Here is a 24,070-nt window from a genome sequence, read left to right as displayed (position 1 = left end):
TTTCGATTCTCTTTTCGCTTGAAGCGGGTTTCATGATTGTAATGGTATACACGGGCCGAGTCGACTTATCAAGTCATGGCCGGGTCGGTCCGGGTGAACAGGCAATGGATATCCTTTGCAGGTGTTTCTGCCTTGCGTGGTTCCATCTTGAAGGCACACGGCCGTAATATGCAGTGCAGGTGATCATAATGATCATAATCTTGATTGGCACTGGTGGCTGGGTTGAATCTACAGAGCCTGTGTTGACTTGTGACAACAGGACCTCAATTTCGGCCTCGGGACTCCGAGTCCCTTTTCTCCTAGCGAGAACGTGCCAGCAAACCTAGAGAAATTAGGTATGTACCTATACGCAGTGCAGTGAGATTGAGAATACCTTAGTACTTGATCAATCAACTCACTAAGCCCTCCGTCCTTTATGTACATGTGCATCTAAGGCTCCGCTACTCGCTACCTTACTCCGGAGTCCGGGCTTCGTGGACCCCGGCGCGGGGACGGACGGCCTAGCGGCTTGGCATTCTCAGCCCTGTGAAACGCCAAGCCCCGCTAAACTCGGTGACCCGCGGTGCCCCGCGTCCGAATCTGCGCGACGTGAAATCACCGGCGCGTCTACGGTAACCTCGCCATTACACGATTTCTGGCAATACCAATCCTCGAATCCGACGTCGTTCGCATGCTGTGAGCTGCCTGACATCCGAATTGAACATGACGAGGTGACACAGGATCCCGCACGCCCTATACCGTCAGCACAACAATGGCGCTCCCCCTCCCGCCGGGGCTGACCCACGCCGAGGTGGCCTTCCTCGCCGAAATGGAACTCGTCACGGTAGTGCCGCGTCAACGACTCGAGAGCATCGAGCTGCTAGGTGTAAGTATAAAAGCCTTTGTTCCCTCTTACCACACCCACACCCCACACACAGTGGCACTAAATCAGAAGAACATCGACAGGGCAAAACCCCTCCACTACGCCCGCCGCACCGCACAGACCTGCCGCTCTGGCTCGCCCTCCTCCTCAAGAAGCAGCGCCGCGCCAACATCGTCCCCCCCCCCTGGCTGCACCCGTCCTCGCTCGCCGAGATCATCAAGCGCGAAACGAAAGAAAACCCCACCGCCTTCTCGGACCCGCCCCCCGCGCCCGCCCGTGCAGACCCGTCCCGTCCCGGCATCGCTTCACGGGGAGGAAGAGATCATAACTATTACGACGAGGAGGAGGACGGAAACAGCGGCGGCGACGTGATACTACTATCGGCGCCCTTCCGCCCCTCGTGCACGGCCGACGCGCCCGCGGGCTACCTGCCGTACCACTGGTTGGAGGTGGCCGAGTCGCTGCTCGCGCACGCGGGGGACGACGTGGCGTCGCTGGGGGCCACGCCGTCATCATCGTCGTCGGCGGGGGAGGTGCGGGGTCTGCTGCGCGATCTGGTGGAGGTGCGGGCGGCCAAGATGCGGAGTAGCACGTCGCAGCTGGAAGGGTTTGGCGGCGGGTTGATGAGCCTACGCGGCGTAGGGGCCATGGAGTTGGCCGAGAGCCGGGGTTTGTGCTTGGCGTCGTGGACGGGGTGCGCAAGATCGGCGCGAGCACGGAAGCGGCCAGGCGGGAGGAGGAGGAGGAGAGGGGGGATGATGATGAGGAGGAGGAGGAGGATGACCGGGTGAGTGACGAGGAGATGGGGATTTGAGATGGAAGAGTGAAGGGGATGGAAAAAGGGCCTGGGCGTTATTGCGTTGTGCTCTCTGTCTGGGCCACTTCGGAAATGCAGAAGGGGGAGAAGCGGTTCGTTCAAAAATGAAGGGGCACTCTATATATATTGCCACTGGTTTTGGGGTCCTTCTAAATCTATTGCTGATGTGCAGGTCAAACAGGAAAAGAATATACAAATCATCCCCGTCCAGCGGCATTCTCCTTCTTACCTTGTCTTCTACCAGTCGCTACCAAAGTCTATTCCGATCCCTTTGTTCCACCTCATTTTCGCACTCGTATGGCTCTCTGCCACAAGTCTGCTGCTTCTCATCGCCACCCCCCCACTTAGTTCATCCATTCCGGATCAAGCACCGTCGTACTTGTTCTTCGGCTCCCGAAGACCATCCAGTTCGACTCCGAGCTCCCCCTCCATCCAGCGGATGATCGATTCAGGAGGCTGCGAGCCCCGTCCGGCGCCTGTTGCCACGCTTGCTCCCACCACCCCATCCTCGCGTCCCTCTGCAGGTTCCGCAGTGGCCGGCGCGGGATTGTCGTGCTGGAAGCGCACCGCCTCCTCTTCGTGCTCAAGGCGTTCTCGCTCCATTACTGAGTCGTCCACTCCCTCGGCCACAGCATTGGTAGTTGCCGGCTGAGGGGACGACGACTGAGCCTCAGGGGCCATCGAAAAGGAGGCATCACCTTCGGACTCTACCTTGATGGCCGATTCCGAAGCTGAGTCGGAGCTGGATTCGAAGTTAGGCCTGCTTTCTCCATACTCGGGCCTGATGTGTGATATCGTGGAGTCGGACTCGGTGTCGGCCTCGTCCTCGGCCTTGACAACCGGCTGGGCACTGAGTGTGTGGAAACGGGTTGAACGCGTGGGGGTGCCGTAGTCCAAGGGATCGTCATAGTCCAGCTCGATGTCGCGCTCCTCGCCGGATGCGTCCGCGGCCCGGACCATCGGCTCGGGACTGGGTGTGTTGGAACGGGTTGAACGCGCGGGGTTTCCGTAGTCCAGGGGACCGTCATAGTCCAACTCGATATCGCGCTCCTCGTTGTGGCGGTTGCTGTTGGCCGAGGTGGAAAGGGAACCGGAGCGGGAGCCGTGGCCGGAGGGTTCTCTGCTATTGGGATGTTCAGAGCCACTGCGCCTGGCTCTCTTGGGAGATCGGTGTGGGCTGGAAACATGGCTCTCCTCGCTGTCGTTGGTAGCGTTCCGTCTTCTCTTCCGCTCACGAAGCGACCCAGAACGACGAGCTGGCACGTCGGTGGAAGAAAGCGAAGGCGATCCGCTCGCGGCAAAGGCTGTCTGTGACGCTCGGGTCCGCCGTGGCTCCTGGAGTTCGACGGGCCTGCTGCGGTCGTCGAGCATCATGAGCGGTGATGCGCTGGCGCGCGCCGCCCGGGATCGCGTCTGACGAGGCTGATACTCGTCGCCAACGCGACGGCGCTTGCTGGTCCGACCCTCAGCGGCCGACTGGGCGGCTTTCCTCTTTGTCGGCATTGTGCTAGTATATTTTTTATTTATAAGTGCGTGTCTTGGTGAAGTTGGCGAAGTTGGTGGTAGATCCTATGGCCTACTCTTTGTCTTGGGTTGGCACTTGGGATCGGTTGAGAGTGAAAGTGTGAGTGCCTAGGGGCTTCGACGCGGCTCACAGGATGTTGTTCTTAAATACATGAAGGTTGATGCTGAGCAAGGGGAGCACAAGGTGCATGTGAAGTCAGGAACCGTGCTATTTATCTCGTCGCGATTCCAACAAAATAATTGTCTTGCGCTTTGTCAGGTCCCTGCTTTCTCCTAAACAACTAAGCCATCTATTCTTATTGTTAGATGGAACGATAAGTTCATCCTGGTCTTTGTGGTCTAGGGGCATTGTCCGATGGGACGGGTCGCTGCTCTATTGTCTGTGACTCCTAGTATTCAGTCAAGACAATAGGAGGATTCAACTAGAGCATGAATAAACAATGCTCACTCAATACCAAAGCCGGACAATGCCATCCAATCCGATGGCGCCTTGGTTCAGACCATACTAATATCGAGTCAAAGGCGGCCTCGGCTGGCATCATTCCGTGGGACGTCTTTGTTCTTCAGAACAAGGGAGAGTTTCTGTGCTCAATTTTAGATTTTCCCATTTAGACCATCTGTTTCTGCCCCCAGATTACTGCCCTCTTCATCGCCAACCTCACAGTCGGCCCAAGCCTACCACTTGTCACCATAACTTCTGGTTTGGTTTGAATTCCCAACTGCAACCCAACTCACAACTCAGACATAATTACAAGACTTGACCGGCGTCCGGCCCCCAAGCTGTACCAACCCGACAAACACTCGTTGGCTGCTTACACACAACGCAACAACCACGGCCACCAATCGACCACAACAACACACATCCATAAGGTACATAACCCGTCACAACAATCATCCTGATGTTTCCCAGGTACGCCACCCCCTCCCCCTTCTCCCCTTGCCCAACAGCCTACACGATCACAGTCTCCGGCCCAACAGCAACCATATCAATCCTAATCCCGCCACGCTCGAACAATGTACTTGTACCTCCGCCAACCTGGCTCTCGCCGGAACGCCACACCCTCGCCTTGCTGCTATGCACAGCCATCACTTTACTATCCCACCCCCGCATCCTCAAGATCATTAGCTCCTGGGCCGCCTACTTGCTCTGGCCTAGCCGGCCGTTGCTGTGTCGCCTATCCCTGCTCACCACCACGATCCACATCCCGGCCCTCCTCCGCCCGCCGTCGCCGCCCAACATCCGCACTGACTCGTTCTCTCCTTTCCCCTCCCCCTACTGGGCAACGACGCTGCATCTCCTGCTCCTGCAGTGGCAAGCGCCGCGCAGGGTCTGGGTGGCGCGCACGGCGGTGGTGTCATACACCATCGTCTTCCTCATGCTCGCTTGGCTGCCGGCGGCGGCGGGCGAGGAACTGCTGGTGGGGTGGGTGATTCCCCAGTTGGCGACACTGGGATCTTTGTATCTCCGGTCCGTGCTGGCCACGCTGGCGGTTCGGTTGCTCGTCTGGGCGGCGGTGGACGGTGTGCTGGGTGTTGTTGCGTTGCCGGCGATGGGGTCGTTGTTCCTCCTCGTGGCGGAGCCGCTGTACTTCTTCGGGGATGTGTTTGGGCACGCCGCTGAGTTTCTCTCGTCGTTGGGTTGGTGAGTTCCTACTAGTACCTTACACAGTATAACGGTTTGAGACCCGGGTTAGGGTGAATACAGTAGGTAGTAGTCAATGGCATGCGGCTTCTGCAGGCGATACTCATATAGGTATCTTTGTTCGCTTCATGGTGGGCGATTGAAAATGGACGTGTCTATTTCTATGTTCTTCAGATATTAGTACACATAGGTACCTGCCTACTAGTACCCACCTTAGATAGCTCCCGAGGGCTCTATGCAAGGTACTTGAGCTCAGCTATGGTGAGTACATTATTAGGCCGGCGCATTTGAGCTGGCCTTGCTAAGCCGACAAAAGCAACCAGCACAATGTCGCGATAATAACCCCCCGCAAGACTTGGCTATGCCTTCCCCGCCGTCGTGATCCCGTTCGCCCCGGTCTCAATGACCTTGTATCCATCCGCATTGCCTTCGCCCACCGCAGCCCTTTCATACGCCTCGTCACTCCTGTCGCACAAGACGTGCAGATCCTGATCGCTCAACACCTCCTGGTTCCCCGAGAACTTATACACTTGCCCATCCTTCAGCAGCAACGCTCTGAGCAGCTCCTTATCCAAATCCTCACGCAGGTCCAGCTTCTGGCCCATCGTCCGGAAGCCTCCTTTCTTGATCACAAGCTTCTCCAACCTGCGCTTGGCGTCGGCACTCATGAGCAGCTCCTCCTCGACCGTGCCCTTCGTCGCGAGCCGGTACACGATGACGGGCCGCGTCTGGCCGATACGGTGCGCGCGGTCCTGCGCCTGCAGGTCCTGTTGCGGGTTCCAGTCGCTGTCGAAGAGGATCACAGTATCGGCACTCGCCAGGTTGATGCCCTGCCCCCCGGCACGGGTGGAGAGCAGGAAGATCCTGAGCTCGGGGTCGGTGTTGAACTCTCGAATCTGGTCTCGTCGGTCTTCTTGGGCGACACCGCCGTCGATGCGGCAGACGGGCCATTTGCGGAGCTCGGTGCAGTAATCTTGGAGGATGTCGAGCTGCGTCTTGAACTGCGAGAAGATCAGCACCTTGTGGCCGCGCTTGAAGAGCTCCGGAAGCAGCCGGTCGAGGAGGAGCATCTTGCCCGACGCCGTGACGAGACTCTCGTCGATGACCAACTGAGAGTCGGACGCCGAGGGGTTGTAGAAGTTGTGCGGGCTGTTGCAGACAAGCCGGAGCTGGAGAAGCGGGTTGCCGAGCTTCTTGCTTGCGATCTCGCGTTTTGCAAGTTCGAGCGTTCGTGCCCGCTCGATGTCCCCCGCGTCGACACTCGTCTCCACCTCCTCGGTCTGCTCCTCGTCTATTTCGGCAGCAAGCTTCGCCTCAAACGCATCGTCGTCTAGCAGGTCATCGTCCGAATCGGCCTCTCTGTAGGATTGTCTCGCTCTCCGGGATCTACAACGGGTGCTGGCTGGAGTTGATTGTCGGCTGGACTTCGCGCTCTTGGGTGCTGGCGACTCCGAAGACGGTGCGTCCTTCCTCTTGGACTGTTTCTTTGCTGGCTGCGGAGATGAGGGTTCCGCGACGGGCTGCTTAACCGCCGTCGGAGCTTTGGGAGGTCTCCCCCTGGGACGTGGCTTTCCCATCATTAGCGTGAACGCGTTTTTAGCGGGCGGCGCGGTCTTCTCAGCCTCTGCAACAGTGTCTCTTTGCTGAGCTGACAGTGATCCAACGCCTGTGTTTGTTTCCGGCTTGACACTGCTCGACCTGGACGAGCGCGTGCTGCGACTGGGAGACGACGCCTTGCTGTTGGTGGCGCCTGTGAGCCGCTCGACGACCTTGTTTTCGAGATATGCCCTCGTATCGATACTCCTGTCGTTGATGGCATTGTACAAGTCCGTCTGCTCTTTCGTCATGGGCGCGTACAGCACGTATTCCCGTTTCTTCGGAAGATACTTTGCAACATCTGCCTTGACTCGCCGCAAAAGCAGTGGCTGCAGCACAACATGCATCTTCTTGACAAGTTCCTGCTTGGTCTTGTCGGCAATGAACTCTTCGGTGCCTTCCTCGTCTTCGAGATCGCTGAAGTCGAACCAGCTCTCAAAGGCTTCCCAGTCGCGGAAGACCTTCGGCAGCAGGAAGTTAAGGAGCGACCATAGCTCTTTCAGGTTGTTCTGCAAGGGTGTGCCCGTAATGAGGAGACGTGTCGCCGACGTAAATGACTTGAGCTCGCGGAACAGTTTGGAATCGAAATTCTTCATGCGGTGTCCCTCATCGATGATAATAAACTCCCAGTTAATCTTGGACAGGGCAACGCGATCCTTGAGGACCATCTCGTAGCTAGTGCAAACCACCGGGAACCTTTCGGTGGGCCTCCCGCCACGAAGGTGGCGCATGATCTTGGTCTTGAAGATGTCGTTGCGCTGTTGCGGCGTGCCGTGGTACATGACCACGGGAATAGAGGGGACCCATTGGTGGAATTCGTCCAACCAGTTGGATAGAGTACTGAGAGGAGCCACGATCAAATGGGGTCCGAGATAGCTCTCCTGCTCGCGGAGTAGCGCAATCAGGGAGATTGTCTGCACCGTCTTGCCTAGCGCTGTGTCAATGCGGAAGATTCCTCTTACTCATGCGTTGCGCGGGTCCACATACCCAATCCCATCTCATCGGCAAGAATCCCGCTCATCCCTTGGACGCAGATCTCGTACATCCAAGTCAACCCCTCGAGCTGGTAGTCCCTCATGGTGCCGCCAACCATGCACTTGGGCTGCTTGGCCATGGTCAACTCGTGCTCGCCTAGCGTCTTCCCGTCCAGACCGGTGCCCACCCGCCCCAACACCTTTGTCTTGTTGGTCAGAATGCTGCTGAAGGCCGCGCTCTGGGCGAGGAGCTGGTCCAGGTCCTTAGCCTTGGCTTCGCGTTCCTCTTTGCTCAGCACCCGCTTCTTCCATTTCTTTCTGCGCCTCTCCTCGGCCTTGATATTCTCTTCCCGGGCCTTCTCCTCTTCCGCGGCCAGGATCTGCTCCTCCCGCAACTTGGTGTAGCTCATCTTGGGCTTCTCCATGGTCGGACTGGCAGCAGATGCGGGCGGCGGAGACGAAGGTGGGCTTGATGAGAGCCTTGAAGACGAGCTGTTCGAGTCGCCATCGGAGGATGCAACGTAAGGCATCGTTGGAAAGCAAGATGGGCACAAATATCGGCGCCTTCGAGAGTGGTGTCGGAGAGAAGGTTCGATGGAATCGCGAAGGCAAGTGGAAATTCTCAATCAGCTTATGTATACAAGCAATTTTGTCTATCGAGCATAGGGCAGGCGATGATACAAAGACGCAATGGCACGATGACGATGGCACAATTGACAAGAAGGGATGGCGCACTGGGCAATCGGAGGGAGGCGAACGCGAGTGGATCTGTCAATTAAGGGCGCGCGATGCACGCGACAAATGATGGTTCCGCAAATCTGTAGCGCGTCAAAGGCCCGCGCGCTGTCACGAGGAAGCACCTTGAACAGGGGGCCACAAGGGCCACTTGCATTATTACGTAACGTGACCAAATACCCGTAACCCAGGTACACTACACTACTACCTCGTACCTGTACTGTACCTTACTGCCCTCTTTGACTCAAGCAACAGCCCCGCATTTCCATCACAGTCTGAAATTGTTTGTCTTCACCCCACCATAGCCTGACAGTGTATCAAAACCACACAACTGGGACCGGGTCTGCGCCGACGTCAATATCAACCACATCTGCCGTCGTTCCCGAGTCAAACCGCCAAGCTGTTCTCCCTTCGAGCCGCCGCACGCCCAGCAGTTGCCCTGCGAAGCGTCTCTCGGTTCCGCCAAGTGTCGTTTCGGGCTATTAACACAATCTCGCTGTCGAATCCGCGCATCATGGCCGCTCTCGACGCCCAAAAATACACGCCCGCCGAGGAGTCCGAAATTCAGGCGTGGCTCGACAAGGCCAATTCGCTGAAGCTGGCCGCGTCCGACGCTCTTCTCGACACGCTCAACGCCGACCTCGCGACCCGCACCACGGCGCTCGGGACCAAGCCTAGCAAGGCCGACGTCGCCTTGTACGAGTCGCTCGCCCCGCTGGTCAAGTCATGGACCCCGGAGCAGCGCACAGGCCAGCAGGGCCGCCCGAATATCGTGCGACTTGTCGACTTTGTGCAGAACAGCCCGTTCTTCGGCCTCAACGTCGCCGACGCGGACAAGGTGTCGGTCGACACCGATGAGATCCTCTATGTCAAGCCGCCTGTCGATGCCAAGGCCGAGAAGGAGCGTCTAAAGAAGGAAAAGGCTGCTGCCGCTGCGGCGGCCGCCGCTGGCGGAGACAAGACGCTCGTGGACCGGACAAAGGACGCCGCCGCAGCTGTGGCCGATAAGGCCGCTGAGGTGAAGGATAAGGTGGTCGAGGCCGTTGCCGGCGAGGGCAAGCAAAAGCAGAAGAAGGAGAAAAAGGAGAGGGCACCCAAGCAGCCGACCGCTCCCCCCGCACCTACTATCGTGTCTCCCTGCCTGATCGACCTGCGCGTGGGCCACATACTCAAGGCGATCAAGCACCCCGAAGCCGACTCGCTCTACGTTTCGACCATCGCCATGGGTGACGCGCCGGGCACGGAAGACACGACCGAGTATGAAGGTCAGGTGTGCCGGACAGTCTGCTCCGGCCTGAATGGGCTGGTTCCGCTGGAGGAGATGCAGGGTCGCAAGGTGGTGGTGGTGTGCAATCTGAAGCCGGTTAAGATGCGCGGGATCAAGTCGTCCGCCATGGTGCTCGCTGCGTCGCCGAAGCCCAAGGAAGGCGAGGACGACCACAAGGGCCCTGTCGAGCTCGTCAACCCGCCTGCGGATGCCAAGGCGGGCGAGAGGGTCTACTTCGAAGGGTGGCAGGGCGAGCCGGAGAAGGTGCTCAACCCCAAGAAGAAGATTTGGGAGACCTTCCAGCCCGGCTTCACCACCACCGACGATCTCGAGGTGGCCTTTGATGCTGGCGTCGTTGAGGCACTAGAGGGCAAGACCGGCCTAGGCAAGTTGGTGACGGCGAGTGGTGGTGTGTGCAAGGTTGCCAGCTTAAAGGGCGCCCAGGTGCGGTAAAAGAATTTAGAACCCAGGTGTATGGAGATACCAGCGGGACAGCAAATTCCACTGAAGAAAATAGAGCTACCTTTTACAAAGCTACCAACACTGGATAAAGCCCAAAGCGAACACAACCTTTGTCAACCCTTCCTCCTCCCGTTCCCCGTCCGTCTCTTCATTTGGCCAATGGCCGGGGGAGGCATGGGCGCCGGAACAGTGTTCCTTTCCCTTGCTGCTGTAGCCTCCCTGGCTGCTGTTCCGCAGCAATCTCATCCGGCGTCTGTTGAAATGAATATCCCCAAAAGACGAGAACATTTATCATACATCTTTCCAGAATCCAGATGGCCACAGTCGAAAACCGGCTCGTCCTCATAGACAGCCTTACACCGCGGCAGCCTCATGAACGCAGAATTATCACCCACCTACAACGGTATTGGGTAGCCTTCGCAAATCTGTGAATAGTAATGTCGTTGATGAAACAGCAATTAAACTGTGCTCAAAGCTCCACTCCTTGCGAAATTCACCTACGTCCCTTATGTCAAAGGGAAGGGATGTCCTATCAGCAAACCGAGGAACATTCGCGATGGGGCTATGGGGATAGCGGGAAGCATGGGACGTCTTGCCTGTTTCCCGGATGGGAAGTCGGATAAGGTGTCTTCAAGGAGCGGACCCAGCGAGCATGACAGAGTACGACAATCCCGTGTCTCCAGCCGCCGACTCAAGCAGAATTAACGCTTGCATATATGCTCTTCGTCTACTATACGAAAGTTCTAGATGCATAGAGACATCCCAGTACATGCCCCATCAGACGTGAATATACATGCAGCCCATGCAACACGCAGCCCCTTCTTTTCGAAAACTCCGTGCCCAATCATGCCATACCTCCCGACATAACAACATATAGAACAAGAACGCCACAATGGACCTGTTAAATGTACAAGAAACACACAGACGTACATAACCCGCCGGCTGTGACGGGTCCAGCTTAAGAGAAGAAGTACTTGCTCTCCTTGAGCTTTGTCACATCAAAGCTGCCCTTCTTGGGGATCGCCGGGAAGGTGAGCGGTAGCCACAGCGAAAGCATGTCTTTCTGCGTGGTCTTGGTGACCCTCCTTTGCGACTTGGTCATCTCCATGAGGAAGTAGTTGGTCCCGTGGAGATCGGCGAGTCGCGTCCCGAAGTTCTCCATGCCCTCCGTTCCGTCTCTCGGGCAGGCCGGGAGACCAGGGTCCACGATCAACGACTCAGCGCTGTCGCCCGTCTCGCCGCCGTCGTCCGCCTCGTGCGCGCTCTCGCCCGTCGCATCTTCGTCGTCAGTCGCCTCCTGCTCGAGGTCTTCAGGTTCGACCTCGTTTGCGATCATGTCCGGCGTCGCCATCTTCTCAAAGATGCTAGCGGGCGTGACCATTTCCCTTCCCCGCCTCACCTCCTCCGGGTCAGCCGAGCGAAGGAGTACTTGGCGTCGTCTCTCCAGCAATAGCTCCTCCTTGATGCTTAGCCGGCTTTCCTTGCGGTATTTGAGGATCTGCTTGGCAACGTCCGTGGTTGGGTCAATCTTGGCACGGTAGATTGATCCCCGGTACCTAGCTTCGAATTCCGACTTGAGGCGGCCGATGACATCCTCCTGGTGGATCCGGATGAAGGCGTCGCGGAGCACCGTGTTCATAGCATCCACGTCGGCAGCGTGCGTCCAGAACGAGTCGTGGACGGCAGCAAAGGTAAGGCCGATCTCGTCGCACTCGAGCGCCGACAGCATCATGTGGCTAGCGTCCAGGGAATGGATGAAGTTGGGCGGAAATGCTTGGAGCTGCTTCCGCCGGTTCACGGGATCGTCGCGGTCCGAGGCGGTGAGAATGAGGTCCTGGAGACAGGTCGGGATCATCCGCGTGCCGCTCTTCCTGTAAGGCTGGACTACCGGCATTCGGAGAGGTGTCGTCCACACAAGCGTATTACGGAACTGAGTAGCCATCTCCTGTTCCGCCGAGGTGTACTTCACCTTGCCCCTGGGCTTCTTTGCAACCTCGCCCGACTCCTCAGCGAGCCGGTCTAACTGTTCGGGAGTCATGGCTCGGCAAACACGGCCGCCAATCTCACCCAGCCAGTTCTGTATGTCGTGAGCGCCGCGGAACATGGTCGACAGCGCCACAAACACCTTGGAAGCGACGTATGACGCAAGTATTTGTGAGCTTACGCCCGTCTCCTTCTCGAGGTCCGGATACAACGCATCGAGCTGCTTCTGGACCTGCTTCTTGGCGCCGATGAATGTAACACCGTAGACGTTGGTCATGACTGTCTGCTTGACCACTTTCCTCTTGATCTTGCCGTCCAGAGCCTTGGCGAACATGTTGCCCGCCAAGGCGTCTTCCGTCATTTTCTCCTGTACCAGCTCGGCGACGGCCGAGTAGACGTCGGCAGGCCGCTCTCCCGGCAGAAGATTCACCTGCTGCGCACCCCAAGTGTCGCCTCCGAGAGCAGCGTAATGCTGCAAGCCGTTGCACGTGCCATCCTGATGTACCGGCAGGTGAGAGACATGAGCCGTGGGGTCCGGAGATGACAGCGCGGCCTTCAACTCGAAGCATGTCGCAAGGCACTGCCACGGGTCTTCGGCCTCGAGCCACCACCGCTTACCGGTGAGCGGGTTATCGGCCGAGTCGAAAATCTTGTCCAGGTTGTTGGTTGCAAAGTCTTCGCGCTCCTGCAAGCTGGCCTTGTCGAATCCATACACGTTGGCGAGGTGAACCTTCAGCCACCGCAGCCCGCTCTCTCCGAGAGGCTTCCCCTTGGCAAAGAGCAGCAGGCCGCGCATGTGGTCCGCGCCCATGTGGTTCAGGTAGGTCGGCAGCGGGTATGCGCGTCCGCGGAAGTCGAGGTTGTGAGGGAAGTAGAACGTCTGGTCCCGAAACGCCCTGGCGATTTCGAGTTGGAAGTTGATGAAGCAGCGGACTGAATGCATGCCCGACTTCTCATTCTCGGCGGCTTTGATTGCCCGAAGCCACAGCCGCCTCTTCATCGGGTCGTCGGTCGAATCCGGCTCCGGGGGAATAGGGATGTTGGGATATAGCGCCGGGAAGTTGGCAAATTCCTCCCCCGTATTCCACGCCTCCAGCATCACATCGAAGACGGGGCGGTTGATTCGCCAAGCGGTCTTGCCCAGCACATCCAGGCCCCGCATCATCTGCTCCATGTCTCCGCGCTCGATGGCCGCCTCGGCATAGATGCGCTGATCCTTTTCATGACTCTTCAGCCGGATGAGAGGGCTGGTGCATCCGATAAAACCGCCTTTGTCGAACTTGGACCACGGTTCCGGTTCGACAAGCATGGGCAGGTGGCGAGCAAGGGCTTCGCCCCTTGGCTCCCGCTTCATCAGATCGACCAAGGCGCGGTTCGCCTGGATGACGCCCACTTTCCTGCCCTTTTTGAGCTGCACCGAGTGCGTGAAGGCTGGCTGCAACTGTGTCATCAGCCTTTTGGTGTCTGGGTGTTCCCGGTGGACCACGACTTTGGCCGTGTCGATCAAAGCCCCGAGCAGCACAGCGCCGATTTTTACTCTGATGGCCAGAGGCCAGCGGCCTTCCGCTCGCTCGGTCGTGGCGGGAATCGCGGATGTGCTGGCCTGGGTTGCCTCCGGTACGCTCTCGGGCTCTTTCGCAACCACGTCTCGCTGCCGCATTAATTGCCGGGCATTCCGCTGCTTGCGTGATTTCGACTTCGCGTTGGGGAGACTTTGGGAGAGCAATAGATGTCGGATGTCTTCTTCCGCGATCTTGGCCACTTGCTGCACCATACTCGAAACAGGCACACCCTTGTCGGCACCGTTCATGGCGAGCAGACTGAGAGCGCTGAGAATGGTCACGGCGGCGAGGCGGTGAGGAGGTGCCTGCAGAAGATGAGGCCCGTATACGCAGCGATCGAGGTCCTCTTTCGTCTTCTTGGGCGCTGCCTCGGACACCGCGACTTTGCCTTGCTCCTCGGCAAGGCGGGCCTCCAAGGCCTTGTGCCAGTCGTACAACCTCGAGCTCAGAGACGGGGTCGCGAGCTGCGTGTTCAGTCCCATACTCATGAGCGACTCGTTTTCATTCCGCCACCTGTCTATCGCAGCATCGACGCAGTCCCTTTCCAGCTTCGCTTGAACCTCGCGGCGTTGGGAATAAGGAAGGGAAGCGATATCTAGCCCATCGGGGAGCTCGTTGAACAACGATAGGGTGTTCTTCAAGGAGTTGAGCCCCATTCCCTTTTGTGGTGTAGCTAGGACTTCCAAATTGGCGGCCGATGCCTTCTCTCGGTGGCCGCCCTGAAGCTCCAGTTCCCCCAACTCGCTACCTTCAATCTCGGCGCCATCGGCATCAGCAAATCCAGAGGTATCCTCGGGCAAGTAGTAGTCAGGGCACAGTTGGGCGATCGTCGCCAGGTCCTCGTCGGTGAGAACATCACCCAGATCCAGGGGTTCGGTGGCGCTTTGCTGGGGCATCATGCTCATATAGCGGTCAAGTCGCCTCTCCAGCTCCGCGCCCCGTGAGGTAAGGAGGGTCGTCTTGAGCATGTAGGCGATTGTGACCGGGGTGAACGGTAGCCCTTGTGCCCGAACGTGTAACTCGAACCACTTGTGTACCTCTTCAGCCTTCTCCGGTTGTGGGTCCGCCTCGAGCTGTGAGATGCGTCCTTGTAGGTAACGGTTGTGAAGCTCCATCGTCTCGTGAGGGTCTAGAATGTTCATCCTGGCGAATCGCTTTAGGACTAGAGCGGCCCGATCTAGCCTACCGACCTGAACGCAAGCTTCGAAAACGGACAGCATCTCTTCGACATCACCAGGAATGCCATAGTGGTTGATACGTTGTCTGGGCGGGGCTGATTTCGAGATGTCCATGACTAACGGAGACGATGTATCGAACGGCTTTAGCATGTATAGAGGCGGTCGTGAGTCGCGGGGCTGTTGTGGCGAAGCCATGCTCATGGGGAGGCCTTCGAACGGCACATCGTCACCGAACCGATGCTCCTCGAACGCAGTCGCTAAGTTGCGTTCAAACCCGCCAAGGGAACGGGATGGCCGCCTTCTCCATGGTCGCGCATCGGTTCCAGTTGTGAGAACCCGCCGCGTCTCCGCAGGAATTCGGGGGATGGCGACGCAGTATCTGGGAGAAAGCCGTACGGCGCTGGACGACAAGAGCTGGCGCATCGGAAAGGGGTATCGTGTGGCGCCGGGACGAACGAGCATCTTGAGCGAGAACTGGCCCGCGCGAACAGTCACCTCGCTCGTCTTGTCGTCGCTTAGGAGAGGTGAGCGGGGGGTGAAGAAATGAGGGAGAGGTGGGCTTCAACAGATGGATGAAAGATCTGCTGATAGCCAGGCGGGCGGTCAATTGCAATGCATTAAACAACTAATGATAATAATAAACAAGAAAAAGGAGAGTCGGCGACTCCCTGGTATGTAAAAGAAGTCTGCCGTCAACTCCCGGGGGATGATGGACAGCTCGTTGGAAGTATTTGGCTGCTTCAACCGAGCCCATGAACTTGGAGAAGACTCGAGGCGCAAAAATTGGCCCCCCAGCTCTCTGGACCACTCCCGCGTCTGTTCTCGAAAAAATTCCAAGGGTCGCCCCCATTGGCCGGGTTCTTGGGCGTCCCACTCAGACTGGACCCATGCGGGGACAGCCGCGACGTTTTTGATTCGAGCGAGGGAACCGGCTATGCAGTCCTGGAGCACGACAGCTTCTTCCATCATTCCATATCGTTGTGTCGTGTTGAATGTTCGAGGACAGCTGGAGACCGAACTTCCCGACTTTCCATCCGATTTCGCCACCTTCGATTACCGCAGTCCACAACTGTCCACACAATGCGGACCGCAGCAATAGCGCCCGTATCTGCCTTGCGGACGGTCCGCTGCACGGCCTGCAGTCTGTTGGCTCTGCGGCTGTTCATTGCAAACTTTCGGGACGCATCGAGCGGCATCACGGCGACAACAGCGAGGAGCAGACGCTTTACTCCCATAAATACAGCTCGAGCATCCTCCACGCTTCGACCGACACCGCGATTGTTAGGCAGTCCTGCCATCGAAGAGCGAATAGAGCAACAGCGCAGCGACGATGACAAGCCCGAAACCCCGTCGTCCAACTCAAAGACGGCGGATGTGCCGTGGTATCTCCAGGTCGAGCCGCCGCGACACCCGACGCTGCTGCACGAGTCGTCCGCGCTGCCGGATATTCCTGAAGGATCGCCCAAGCTCATGGAACCGCTGCTCAAGTTCGTGGCGGACGAATTGGGCCTCGACGAGCTGTCGCTACTAGACCTCCGCGAAATGGACCCGCCCCCGGCGCTAGGACCCGAACTGATCATGATCTTCGGAACGGCGCGCAGTGAGCGGCATCTTCATGTTTCAGCAGATCGTCTGGTGCGGTGGCTGCGCGGCCGCGGCATCTCGGCCGCCGCCGACGGTTTGCTGGGCCGCAACGAGCTAAAAATCAAACTTAGGCGGATTGCTCGGAAGGCTAAACTCCTGGGCACCTCCGGAGTCGCGCGCAGCGGGGATGATGGCGTCAGCACTGGGTGGATTTGTGTCAATCTTGGCTTGGTGGGCGGTTCCCATCAGGAGATGGAGATGCTGGATGAGCAGGGCAGGCCGACAGGCTTCGGCGTGCCACAGACGGGCACCACCATCGTCGTTCAGATGCTGACCGAATCGAGGAGGCAGGAGTTGGACTTGGAGTCGCTCTGGAATGACCTGCTGGAGAAAAGCCTGAAGAAGAGCGGGTCATTGAAAGCCGTTAGCGCACCCGGAATCCCGCGGTGAGCCCCGTACGTCTGAAGCTGGACGTATTCTTGGCCCGTTCGGAAACTTCCTAGCACCCGCGGATCTGTCCTGGCCCCCTGAGGGCCTGCCCATCCAACTTGCGGGTGCGTATGGGGACCGAGGAGAGTGGGATCTGTCTCAGGAGAGGGGCGCGTTCCGCTCCGCTGCTGCAAGGCAAGGCCGCGGTGCATGTGCGCCACTGTTTTCGCCTAATTGCCAGTTATGGCCGTCGAGCGCCCGATGCATTGAAGCGCTCCAGCGTTAGTATTGATATGGCCCATGAGGAACTGCCGTGGCGACGAACCAGTCCATCTATCGATATCCAAAGTACCGTATCCGAAGCAATAGTCCAGGCGCGAAGCAGATAGCCTAAGTTGTTGGTGCAATGGCCACAACGAAGCCTGGATTAGAGCAGACTAGGAGTTCATGGGCGATGCTGGGGTTGGGGCTGTCCGACTTGGAGCCCGAGAGGCTGGACGGTGGAATCATGTTCGCGTCCCGAGGTGTCACTTGTAATTGTACTGTACAATTACATATAGACATAACGTCAACGACGCTAATGGGGCTACTGGTGACACCATCATGCCGATGCAAGTGCCATTCCAGCTGGATCCGACCGTTCTACCTAGCAACTAAGGTACCCTGTCTTGCTTTCCTGTCCTCGGCTCCTTTGGCTCTAGAGCAACGCAGGAAGATGTAATGCCCAAGAGCGACTTAACTAGTTACAATCTCGAAGACTCGCGCATGGCAGCCCTCAACATTGGTCCCACCTGTTTCCTACTGTTCTCAATCGCTCTCTGTGTCCAGCACATTCTCAATCCCTCCGAGTTCGTCCCCTGAATGCTCCCTCCATCCAGCTCACCCCCCTTCCACGACTCCAACCCGAGCGTGCTGCCATATTTCAAGTCAAACTCCCTCGCCGCTTTTGCCCCCTCCTCATTCAACCCCCAGACCAGCAACTCCCGCGTAAATACTCCGCCGGGCCTCGAAACAGTCATAACAGCCACGACATCCAGCTCTTGTTCCGCAGCCCAGTCCCTCAGCGCGCCTAGGAACGCTGCCTGGTCCTTGTCGCCCACCTCCTGCACCACATACTCAAATCCCTGCACGACGCTCGACACCCCGAGGGACAACGATCCTTCGCGCCACCGCTTGTAATCCTTCCGCAGGACATCGCGATACGGCATGCCAGCAATCTGCTCCTTCAGCCGCGCTAGCTCGTCGTAAAACTTCCCGCGCTCGTACTCGCCTCCTCCCCCTCCTCCTCCCTCCCCTTCCGCTGACGACGCCGACAAGGCGGAGAGCAGCTTAGACTCCGCCACCCGCACGGCGCTGACGTCCCGCTCGGTCGTCTTGTCCTTGGACGTGAGGTTGGCCGTGTCAACGAGGATGGGCGCCAGCGCGATGCGTGCAAGCGCGGCGTCGCAATGCGTCGGGTTCTTCGAAGTCGGCCCGCCCTCGCAGCTGAGCCGGTCCCAGGTCTCTTTGCATTGCTCGACCACCAGGCTCATGCAGCTGCCGCATTTGGCAAAGACGCGGGGTTGCCCAGCGGGGAGGGCCGTGGGGACGACGCCCTCGTCTTCGTGGTGGTCGATGCAGCCGACTATGACGGGAGAAGGGAAGCGGGCGGCGAGCCTGCCGGTCCAGACGTTGTGATCTACCAAGAGCCAGCGGGTGTCTGACACGCCGAGGTCTTCTTCCCGGGGCAGATCGCTTAGGGTGATGAGATGGTCTAGGCTGAGGTGAGCTGGGTGGAGGACCGCATTCAGTTCCGGGCGGAGGGCGAGGTCGGCGCGCGGAAGGTTGGAAAGAGGGATGTGCAGGGCGTATGGGGGTGTGTGGCTGCGGAAGTAAGCGACGAAGATGGCGGAGCAGATAGAGTCGAGATCTATGGAAATTGCCAGTATCAGCACTACGATCCGGATGCTGGGGCTGTCAGAAAAAACTTGCCCGCCGACTCGTTCCCAACAACAAAAGTGAGGGGTTTCGGTCGCTGCGCAGGAGGGCTCACCAACACAGCCCTGGCAGCCGTCAGGAAGCCTGCTAATGAAGTCCGGGATGCAGGCATGGCTAAGGCAGTCTCAAAGGCAACTACTTTGTTTGAGGTTATGCACGGGGGATGGAATGAAGTTCAGTGAGTGTATCAACGAAGTTACTTTAGATGTATCCTTGGCCCATGAGACAAACGTCCACCTGATCCGATCCAAGAAGCGGAAAGGGAGCAATGGGAAAAGGAGCTCCCCAATGGAGTGATGCGGGAACCTTTCGACGTAGTGCAGAGGGTGAACACGCTCGGAGACGCAATCAAAACACCACATGAGGTCGCAGATGCATGCATGTCTCCGTCATTGATTGAGTACCGGTATGCAGTGCAGCCTGTTCGACTCGGGACCCTGCCACTGCCTGCAAGGGGGGACGCAGATTGGAACGGTTCCTAATCGGCGGGCCGGTGCCAGCCTTGGCAAGGGGGAGCCTATCGGATCCGATCAACCTTGTCCGAGCAGGGGTCCGGACAGTCACTCACAGACAGTGGAGGGGCATCATCTTATCCCACGATTCGGATGAGATCCCAATCGCCTTCACCATCTCGATCCGACCATAACCATCCACCATGCCCAGCATCCCCCTACGCCTCGCCATCCTCGAAGCGGACACGCCCGTCCCACGCGCCAACGAACGCTACCACGGGTACCTAGGCGTCTTCAAGCACCTGTTCGAGCGCGCAGCACACCCCGTGCCGCTCGAATCCGTCGTGCGACTGACCGGCCACGACGTCGTGCACAACCCGGCGTCGGCATACCCCTCGCTCGATGACGTCGACGCCATCCTCATCTCCGGGTCCAAGCACAACTCGTTCGACAACGACGAGTGGATCGGCACGTTGGTCGAGTACGCGCGCAAGGCCCTGGCGCATCCCCGGGTGCGGGTCATCGGGGTCTGTTTCGGGCACCAGATCGTCGCTCGGGCGATGGGTGCACTGGTTGGCAGGAGCGATGAGGGTTGGGAGGTCAGCGTGACGGAGACGAGGTTGACTGAGAAGGGGAAGGAGCTTTTTGGCGGGCGGGAGACTCTGGTAAGTCCTGCTGCTTCCCCGATCCTTGTGCAAAGTTGAGGGAGGGCGGTTTTGCTGATGCGGGTAACTACCTTAACCATGCGGGCCGTTTAGAAAGTCCAGCAAATGCACCGTGACAAGGTGTTCAGCGTCCCCGCGGGCGCGGAATTGCTGGCTTCGACCGAGAAGTGCATGAACCACGGGTTTCTTATCCCCAAGCGTGTCATCACGGTTCAGGGGCATCCGGAGTTCACTGAGGACATCATGCAGGAGATCCTCGAGCTGCGGCATGAAAGTGGCTTGCTTACGGACGAGGTGTATCAGAGTGGAATGGCACGGAACGGGGAACACCATGATGGGATTCTGATGGCTCAGGTCTTCCTCAAGTTTCTGCAAGAACCATAACATCCAATATTAATTACATTTAGAGTTGCGGGTGATGTTTGCGAAGTCAGCCCACACGCAATGTACCTCATCACTCAACACCAAGAAAATCGCCATTCGCCACCAAATCTCCCCGGACGGCCACCCATTGTTTGCTTGCAAACCGCAGTACTAAAGCCACGGTCAAAAAGTTGGGTCACACTCCCCAATTCCCACCAAAACTCGCCATGTTCAACACATCGCAAAAGTGTATAGATGATTTGTTTAAAAAAGCAAGGAAATTCCTCCAAGGGGGTCTTTACAAGATACCTTTACCTAGCTATTCATTTTCCATTTTCATTTGGTAGGTAGAGATGGGTTCTGGTTTTTGTTAAGTGCAACAAGCGTCCTTATACAGATTGCCATATAAATCCCGGTTTTAAAGCGTGACCCAACTTTTTGACTGTGATTTTAATAAGGCCAAGATCCATGCCGTCTCATGTACTTGTACATACATACTACAGTATGTATCTGGTGAATTGCACACGTACAGGCATTACTGTACATAAATCTGACTCGCGTCGTGTGACAATGCCCAACCGTTGCAAATGCAACACCCCTAATCGCCATGGAGCACCGCCATCCTTCTTTTTTCTTGGGTGCCGCCGTATGCAACCGAGCGTCCATGAAACCAAACCAGCCGTACCAAAAACAAAATGTGTAAGATCCAGGGTATATAGTGAACCACACCGCCATAGTATGCCAGAACCGACAAGCGTAGAAAAGAAATGCAACAGGGTAATGCGTGCCGGAGTAGGTCGAGACTATCACCGAGATTCGTAGTGAAGAGCAGCGTCTTCGTCGCCCGATGGGCCCTCGAACCCACCACCCCTATCCAGACCACCATCTCCGTAATCTTCATGAACCTCCCACCACTCCCTCCCCCTCGCCCTACCACCATCCCCCATTCTCGACCGAACAGTGTCCCTCTCCACCACCATCTCCTCCTCCCTCCTTTTCCTCGCAAGCCGCCCATCAACCAACATCTCCTCCCGCGTCCTGCCCGCCCTACTACCACTCCCCCCATCATCCCCAGAGCACCACCACCCGCCAAGACACCAAGCCCACCGTCTGCGCAGGGACAGCCAAAATCCCCGTCCTTGCGCATACCGCCACGGCGTCTCCCGCGCCATGAAGAGCGCGCAGTCCACCGCGCCCTGCACACAAAGACTGATGATGCCCAGCACCAGCAGCCAGAAAGGGGCTGGTCCGTCACCATCGCCGTCGTCGTCGTACCGGAGGACGTGGGAGACGAAGGGGAAGAGCCAGACAATGATGTAGACTAAAGGGTAGGCGAAGAGGGCGCGAAGCTGGCGGACAGTCTTCTCGCGCTGCTTGGTGTTGGCCGAGTCGGCTGCGCAGAGGGTCGGGAAGGTTGGCAGGATCGGAGATAGGTCGGTTTCGTCAACGATGGTGTCGCTTGCTGCTGGTGAGCAGTGTTTCGAGATGGAAACCACGCGGGGTGGAAGGAGGGCGAGGCTGGGCTGCGGCAGGAATTCGAGGATGTCGTTGTTCGTGTTGTTGTTGTTCGAACAGGAGAGACGATTGCCCTGTTGTTGAGGTTGGGGCGGGAAGGGTACGCGGGTTTTGGCGGGGTGTGGTTCGGACGGACCGTCGGTAATGGGGACTTGGTTTGGACGGCGGGAATCTGATGCCGCCGGAGATACTAGTGGAGGCATATGAGGGGATACCGGGTCGGTGGTGTCATCTAACGTTGGGCTGGTGGTGCCCGAGGATCGAGCCTCTTTGAAACCTGTCCAGTTCCACTCAACAGGTTCTGTTGGCTGATGAGCCTCCCCCCTCGTCCTTCTCTCTTCAGTCCGGCCCGACGCGGCTGACGATGCAGATCTCTTGCGGTCTTTCTCAGCGGGAACTGGGTCGACCGCGGAGGTTCGTCGCGATGTTGGTGTAGATGGAATTAGACCATGGCAGCAGAGGCGTGGAGTGGGCGGTGCGCTGATGTATGGCCTTTGGGGTTGCTGCTGCATGGCTTCCGAGCGCCTCCGTTCGTAATCGCCCATCCGCCTCCGGATATACAAGTAAATGAAGAGATATATAACGACGATGCTTGCGCAAATGATGTAGCGCGGGACCCAGCTTAGCGCCATTCGAGTCCAGATTCTGTCGGTCCGCAGGTAGCAATAGTGGCTCAGATTCTCGTATCCGTTGCCGTTGACGAAGGCTAAAGACCCAGCCACGAGGGGGAAGAGGTAAAAGATCGAGTAAGCGACCTGCCGATACGCATACAACCCTGATCTCGGTCGAAAGATGCACATCACAGAATGCAGTGCGATCAAGAGAACAGCAACATCGGACGACTCGATGCCGACCGCGAGAGTAAAACCGCTGATCTGACACAAGGCCGAGTCCGACTGGATCCCGCCCGAGGCGAAGCTGATGATGGGGAAGACGACGAAGACGAAGGACTTCAGAAAGTCGCTCTGGATCAGCAGCAAGATCAATCTGCCAAAGTATCAGCAAAGGAGTGTTTCTTGGCAGTTAAGAGCTTGGTTTGACTTGCTCATGCCGGAACCTCCGCCTCATCTTCACGAACAGATACAGGGCTGACAAGGTTGACAGGACACTGATCAGGGCGAAAGTGAGCGAGAGGATCAGCAGAACCCGGACCGTGGGTTGAGTGCTGTCGACATTGCCAACATGCCGGGCAGCCACCATCAGGCCCGACATTCCGGATGTGGCTCCTCCACCCGATCGTTGAAGCAGAGGCATCGTCGGGGAACTCCATCTAGGGCTTGTCATCACAACTCCAAGCCCCTTGCGCGCTTGACCAGTCCTTCGGTCCAGGTTACCCTTCAGATGGTTGTCTGTTCTAGTGTCGATGCATGGTGACAGACTGTCACGACTGTCCCTTCGGCCGTCGTTTGAGGTAAGGAGGTAAGGCCGGACGGTCAGGGAGCGGTAACTGCAACAAGAGTCTCGGAACAGTTGTAGTCAAGGGGGAGTCAGGAAAGAGAATAATGCTAGTGGGCAAACAACTTCTCGATGACGCACACCAAGCGACTTCCATCAGGCGATGCTCGCAAACAGGGTGAGCATCCCTACACGGGGAACCGGAAGGGGCAGGTATTTGATAGACCAAAGAGGCTGGACTTTTGAAACCAACAGACAAACATGGGCAAGCAGACAAGATAACAACAGCAGGTGAGCCCTTGTGTGTTGTGAACTGTAAATCCTCGAGAGGCGGAGCCCGGAACGTTGGGCCGGCCAGATGATCGGCATGATCAGTCGAGATCGTTTGGCCAACCCCGGATTGCTTATCCGAAATGTGTTTTAAGTCAGAAGCAAACACAACACTGCTCTCATAACTAACGGAACGGTGGGAGGCGCACCTGGGGTGTCGCGTCCACGTCACAGATATGAGTGGTTGGTGACTGGTGAAGCATGCGCCCAATTGCAGGAATCAGCACAGCCTGGTCGAATGCCTTCGAGGAACGCCAGACCGCCATTGCCCAACTGACCGACCTGTAACATTAATACACTAATAACGTCAACATGAGCATAAAAGCGTCCAAGCCCGCCCAGTTCTCCATGGAGACTCCACTTGCCTCCGCCAGAGATTTGCTCACCGCCAACAGGAGCGGAAAGCCAGCAGAAGGGCCGCGCGTGAGGGACGGATGGATGTCAAACGGGATCCTGGTGGATGAGAGGCTGCAGCAGGTACCAGATGACTGATCCACCAAAACTGGTGATTCGCAGCTACAAAAGCTTCTCATTGAGGGACTCGATCTTGTTTCCTTGTGCATCACCTGTGCCCGGTTTCCAGGTTAGCCCAGATTCCAGTACTCCATGCCTTGGCACGGACGGCCACAGCTGATAATGTTCAGTTGGATATGTTGGCTCGCTCGCCAACGTCCCATGTCGGAAGTCACCTGAGGGAATTTCTCGCCGAATAGGACTTTTTGTTTTGTTTTGTTTTGTGAAAACAAGTCGGCATCTCT

At 57.5% G+C, this 24,070-nt stretch overlaps 10 protein-coding genes across 10 annotated transcripts; 5 read left to right on the top strand and 5 right to left on the bottom strand.

The window, feature by feature from the left end:
* Positions 1-751: 751 nt before the first annotated feature.
* B0T15DRAFT_484006 (GINS complex protein-domain-containing protein) lies at positions 752-1,676 on the top strand (the record flags this gene model as incomplete). The annotated part of the gene is made up of 3 exons (XM_062866200.1): positions 752-865; positions 946-1,535; positions 1,577-1,676. The coding sequence occupies 3 exons, from the start codon at positions 752-754 to the stop codon at positions 1,674-1,676; spliced, it is 804 nt and encodes a 267-aa protein (XP_062722515.1).
* A 100-nt stretch (positions 1,677-1,776) lies between these two features.
* Positions 1,777-3,296, bottom strand: B0T15DRAFT_151137 (uncharacterized protein). The gene has a single exon (XM_062861997.1). The coding sequence runs from the start codon at positions 3,180-3,182 to the stop codon at positions 2,043-2,045; it is 1,140 nt and encodes a 379-aa protein (XP_062722514.1). The 5' UTR covers positions 3,183-3,296; the 3' UTR covers positions 1,777-2,042.
* A 534-nt stretch (positions 3,297-3,830) lies between these two features.
* On the top strand, positions 3,831-4,973 carry B0T15DRAFT_552697 (uncharacterized protein). Its single transcript, XM_062870302.1, has one exon. It carries the CDS (start codon positions 4,103-4,105, stop codon positions 4,847-4,849), a length of 747 nt encoding a protein of 248 aa, XP_062722513.1. The 5' UTR covers positions 3,831-4,102; the 3' UTR covers positions 4,850-4,973.
* An 8-nt stretch (positions 4,974-4,981) lies between these two features.
* B0T15DRAFT_528114 (SNF2 family N-terminal domain-containing protein) lies at positions 4,982-8,204 on the bottom strand. Its single transcript, XM_062869018.1, has 2 exons — positions 7,429-8,204; positions 4,982-7,369 (listed from the first exon to the last, which is right to left on the bottom strand). Exons 1-2 carry the CDS (start codon positions 7,943-7,945, stop codon positions 5,205-5,207), a joined length of 2,682 nt encoding a protein of 893 aa, XP_062722512.1. The 5' UTR covers positions 7,946-8,204; the 3' UTR covers positions 4,982-5,204.
* A 356-nt stretch (positions 8,205-8,560) lies between these two features.
* On the top strand, positions 8,561-9,911 carry B0T15DRAFT_151098 (uncharacterized protein). The gene has a single exon (XM_062861996.1). The coding sequence runs from the start codon at positions 8,665-8,667 to the stop codon at positions 9,868-9,870; it is 1,206 nt and encodes a 401-aa protein (XP_062722511.1). The 5' UTR covers positions 8,561-8,664; the 3' UTR covers positions 9,871-9,911.
* A 664-nt stretch (positions 9,912-10,575) lies between these two features.
* On the bottom strand, positions 10,576-15,371 carry B0T15DRAFT_528112 (uncharacterized protein). The gene has a single exon (XM_062869017.1). The coding sequence runs from the start codon at positions 15,062-15,064 to the stop codon at positions 10,838-10,840; it is 4,227 nt and encodes a 1,408-aa protein (XP_062722510.1). The 5' UTR covers positions 15,065-15,371; the 3' UTR covers positions 10,576-10,837.
* A 162-nt stretch (positions 15,372-15,533) lies between these two features.
* Positions 15,534-16,829, top strand: B0T15DRAFT_151074 (uncharacterized protein). Its single transcript, XM_062861995.1, has one exon. It carries the CDS (start codon positions 15,683-15,685, stop codon positions 16,634-16,636), a length of 954 nt encoding a protein of 317 aa, XP_062722509.1. The 5' UTR covers positions 15,534-15,682; the 3' UTR covers positions 16,637-16,829.
* Positions 16,830-17,347: 518 nt separating this feature from the next.
* B0T15DRAFT_151065 (uncharacterized protein) lies at positions 17,348-18,796 on the bottom strand. Its single transcript, XM_062861994.1, has 2 exons — positions 18,587-18,796; positions 17,348-18,524 (listed from the first exon to the last, which is right to left on the bottom strand). The coding sequence occupies exons 1-2, from the start codon at positions 18,702-18,704 to the stop codon at positions 17,359-17,361; spliced, it is 1,284 nt and encodes a 427-aa protein (XP_062722508.1). The 5' UTR covers positions 18,705-18,796; the 3' UTR covers positions 17,348-17,358.
* Positions 18,797-19,097: 301 nt separating this feature from the next.
* Positions 19,098-20,118, top strand: B0T15DRAFT_528110 (class I glutamine amidotransferase-like protein). Its single transcript, XM_062869016.1, has 2 exons — positions 19,098-19,709; positions 19,803-20,118. The coding sequence occupies exons 1-2, from the start codon at positions 19,248-19,250 to the stop codon at positions 20,091-20,093; spliced, it is 753 nt and encodes a 250-aa protein (XP_062722507.1). The 5' UTR covers positions 19,098-19,247; the 3' UTR covers positions 20,094-20,118.
* A 369-nt stretch (positions 20,119-20,487) lies between these two features.
* Positions 20,488-23,252, bottom strand: B0T15DRAFT_151012 (G protein-coupled glucose receptor regulating Gpa2-domain-containing protein). The gene is made up of 2 exons (XM_062861993.1): positions 22,633-23,252; positions 20,488-22,574 (listed from the first exon to the last, which is right to left on the bottom strand). Exons 1-2 carry the CDS (start codon positions 22,869-22,871, stop codon positions 20,879-20,881), a joined length of 1,935 nt encoding a protein of 644 aa, XP_062722506.1. The 5' UTR covers positions 22,872-23,252; the 3' UTR covers positions 20,488-20,878.
* Positions 23,253-24,070: the final 818 nt, after the last annotated feature.

This window comes from Chaetomium strumarium, assembly GCF_033439665.1.
Source record: "Chaetomium strumarium strain CBS 333.67 chromosome Unknown B0T15scaffold_3, whole genome shotgun sequence".
NCBI lineage: Eukaryota > Fungi > Ascomycota > Sordariomycetes > Sordariales > Chaetomiaceae > Chaetomium > Chaetomium strumarium.
This window is presented reverse-complemented; position numbering and strand designations above follow the sequence as displayed.

Excerpts from the sequence above, each read along its gene's own strand:
- B0T15DRAFT_151137 (XM_062861997.1), bottom strand. The coding sequence starts at position 3,182 with ATGCCGACAAAGAGGAAAGCCGCCCAGTCGGCCGCTGAGGGTCGGACC.
- B0T15DRAFT_552697 (XM_062870302.1), top strand. The coding sequence starts at position 4,103 with ATGTTTCCCAGGTACGCCACCCCCTCCCCCTTCTCCCCTTGCCCAACA.
- B0T15DRAFT_528114 (XM_062869018.1), bottom strand. The coding sequence starts at position 7,945 with ATGCCTTACGTTGCATCCTCCGATGGCGACTCGAACAGCTCGTCTTCA. Across the intron at positions 7,370-7,428 it reads TGCCGATGAGATGGGATTGG|GCAAGACGGTGCAGACAATC; the intron begins GTATGTGGACCC and ends ACACAGCGCTAG.
- B0T15DRAFT_151098 (XM_062861996.1), top strand. The coding sequence starts at position 8,665 with ATGGCCGCTCTCGACGCCCAAAAATACACGCCCGCCGAGGAGTCCGAA.
- B0T15DRAFT_528112 (XM_062869017.1), bottom strand. The coding sequence starts at position 15,064 with ATGCTCGTTCGTCCCGGCGCCACACGATACCCCTTTCCGATGCGCCAG.
- B0T15DRAFT_151074 (XM_062861995.1), top strand. The coding sequence starts at position 15,683 with ATGCGGACCGCAGCAATAGCGCCCGTATCTGCCTTGCGGACGGTCCGC.
- B0T15DRAFT_151065 (XM_062861994.1), bottom strand. The coding sequence starts at position 18,704 with ATGCCTGCATCCCGGACTTCATTAGCAGGCTTCCTGACGGCTGCCAGG. Across the intron at positions 18,525-18,586 it reads TGTTGGGAACGAGTCGGCGG|ATCTCGACTCTATCTGCTCC; the intron begins GCAAGTTTTTTC and ends CAATTTCCATAG.
- B0T15DRAFT_528110 (XM_062869016.1), top strand. The coding sequence starts at position 19,248 with ATGCCCAGCATCCCCCTACGCCTCGCCATCCTCGAAGCGGACACGCCC. Across the intron at positions 19,710-19,802 it reads TTGGCGGGCGGGAGACTCTG|AAAGTCCAGCAAATGCACCG; the intron begins GTAAGTCCTGCT and ends CGGGCCGTTTAG.
- B0T15DRAFT_151012 (XM_062861993.1), bottom strand. The coding sequence starts at position 22,871 with ATGACAAGCCCTAGATGGAGTTCCCCGACGATGCCTCTGCTTCAACGA. Across the intron at positions 22,575-22,632 it reads AGGCGGAGGTTCCGGCATGA|ATTGATCTTGCTGCTGATCC; the intron begins GCAAGTCAAACC and ends ATACTTTGGCAG.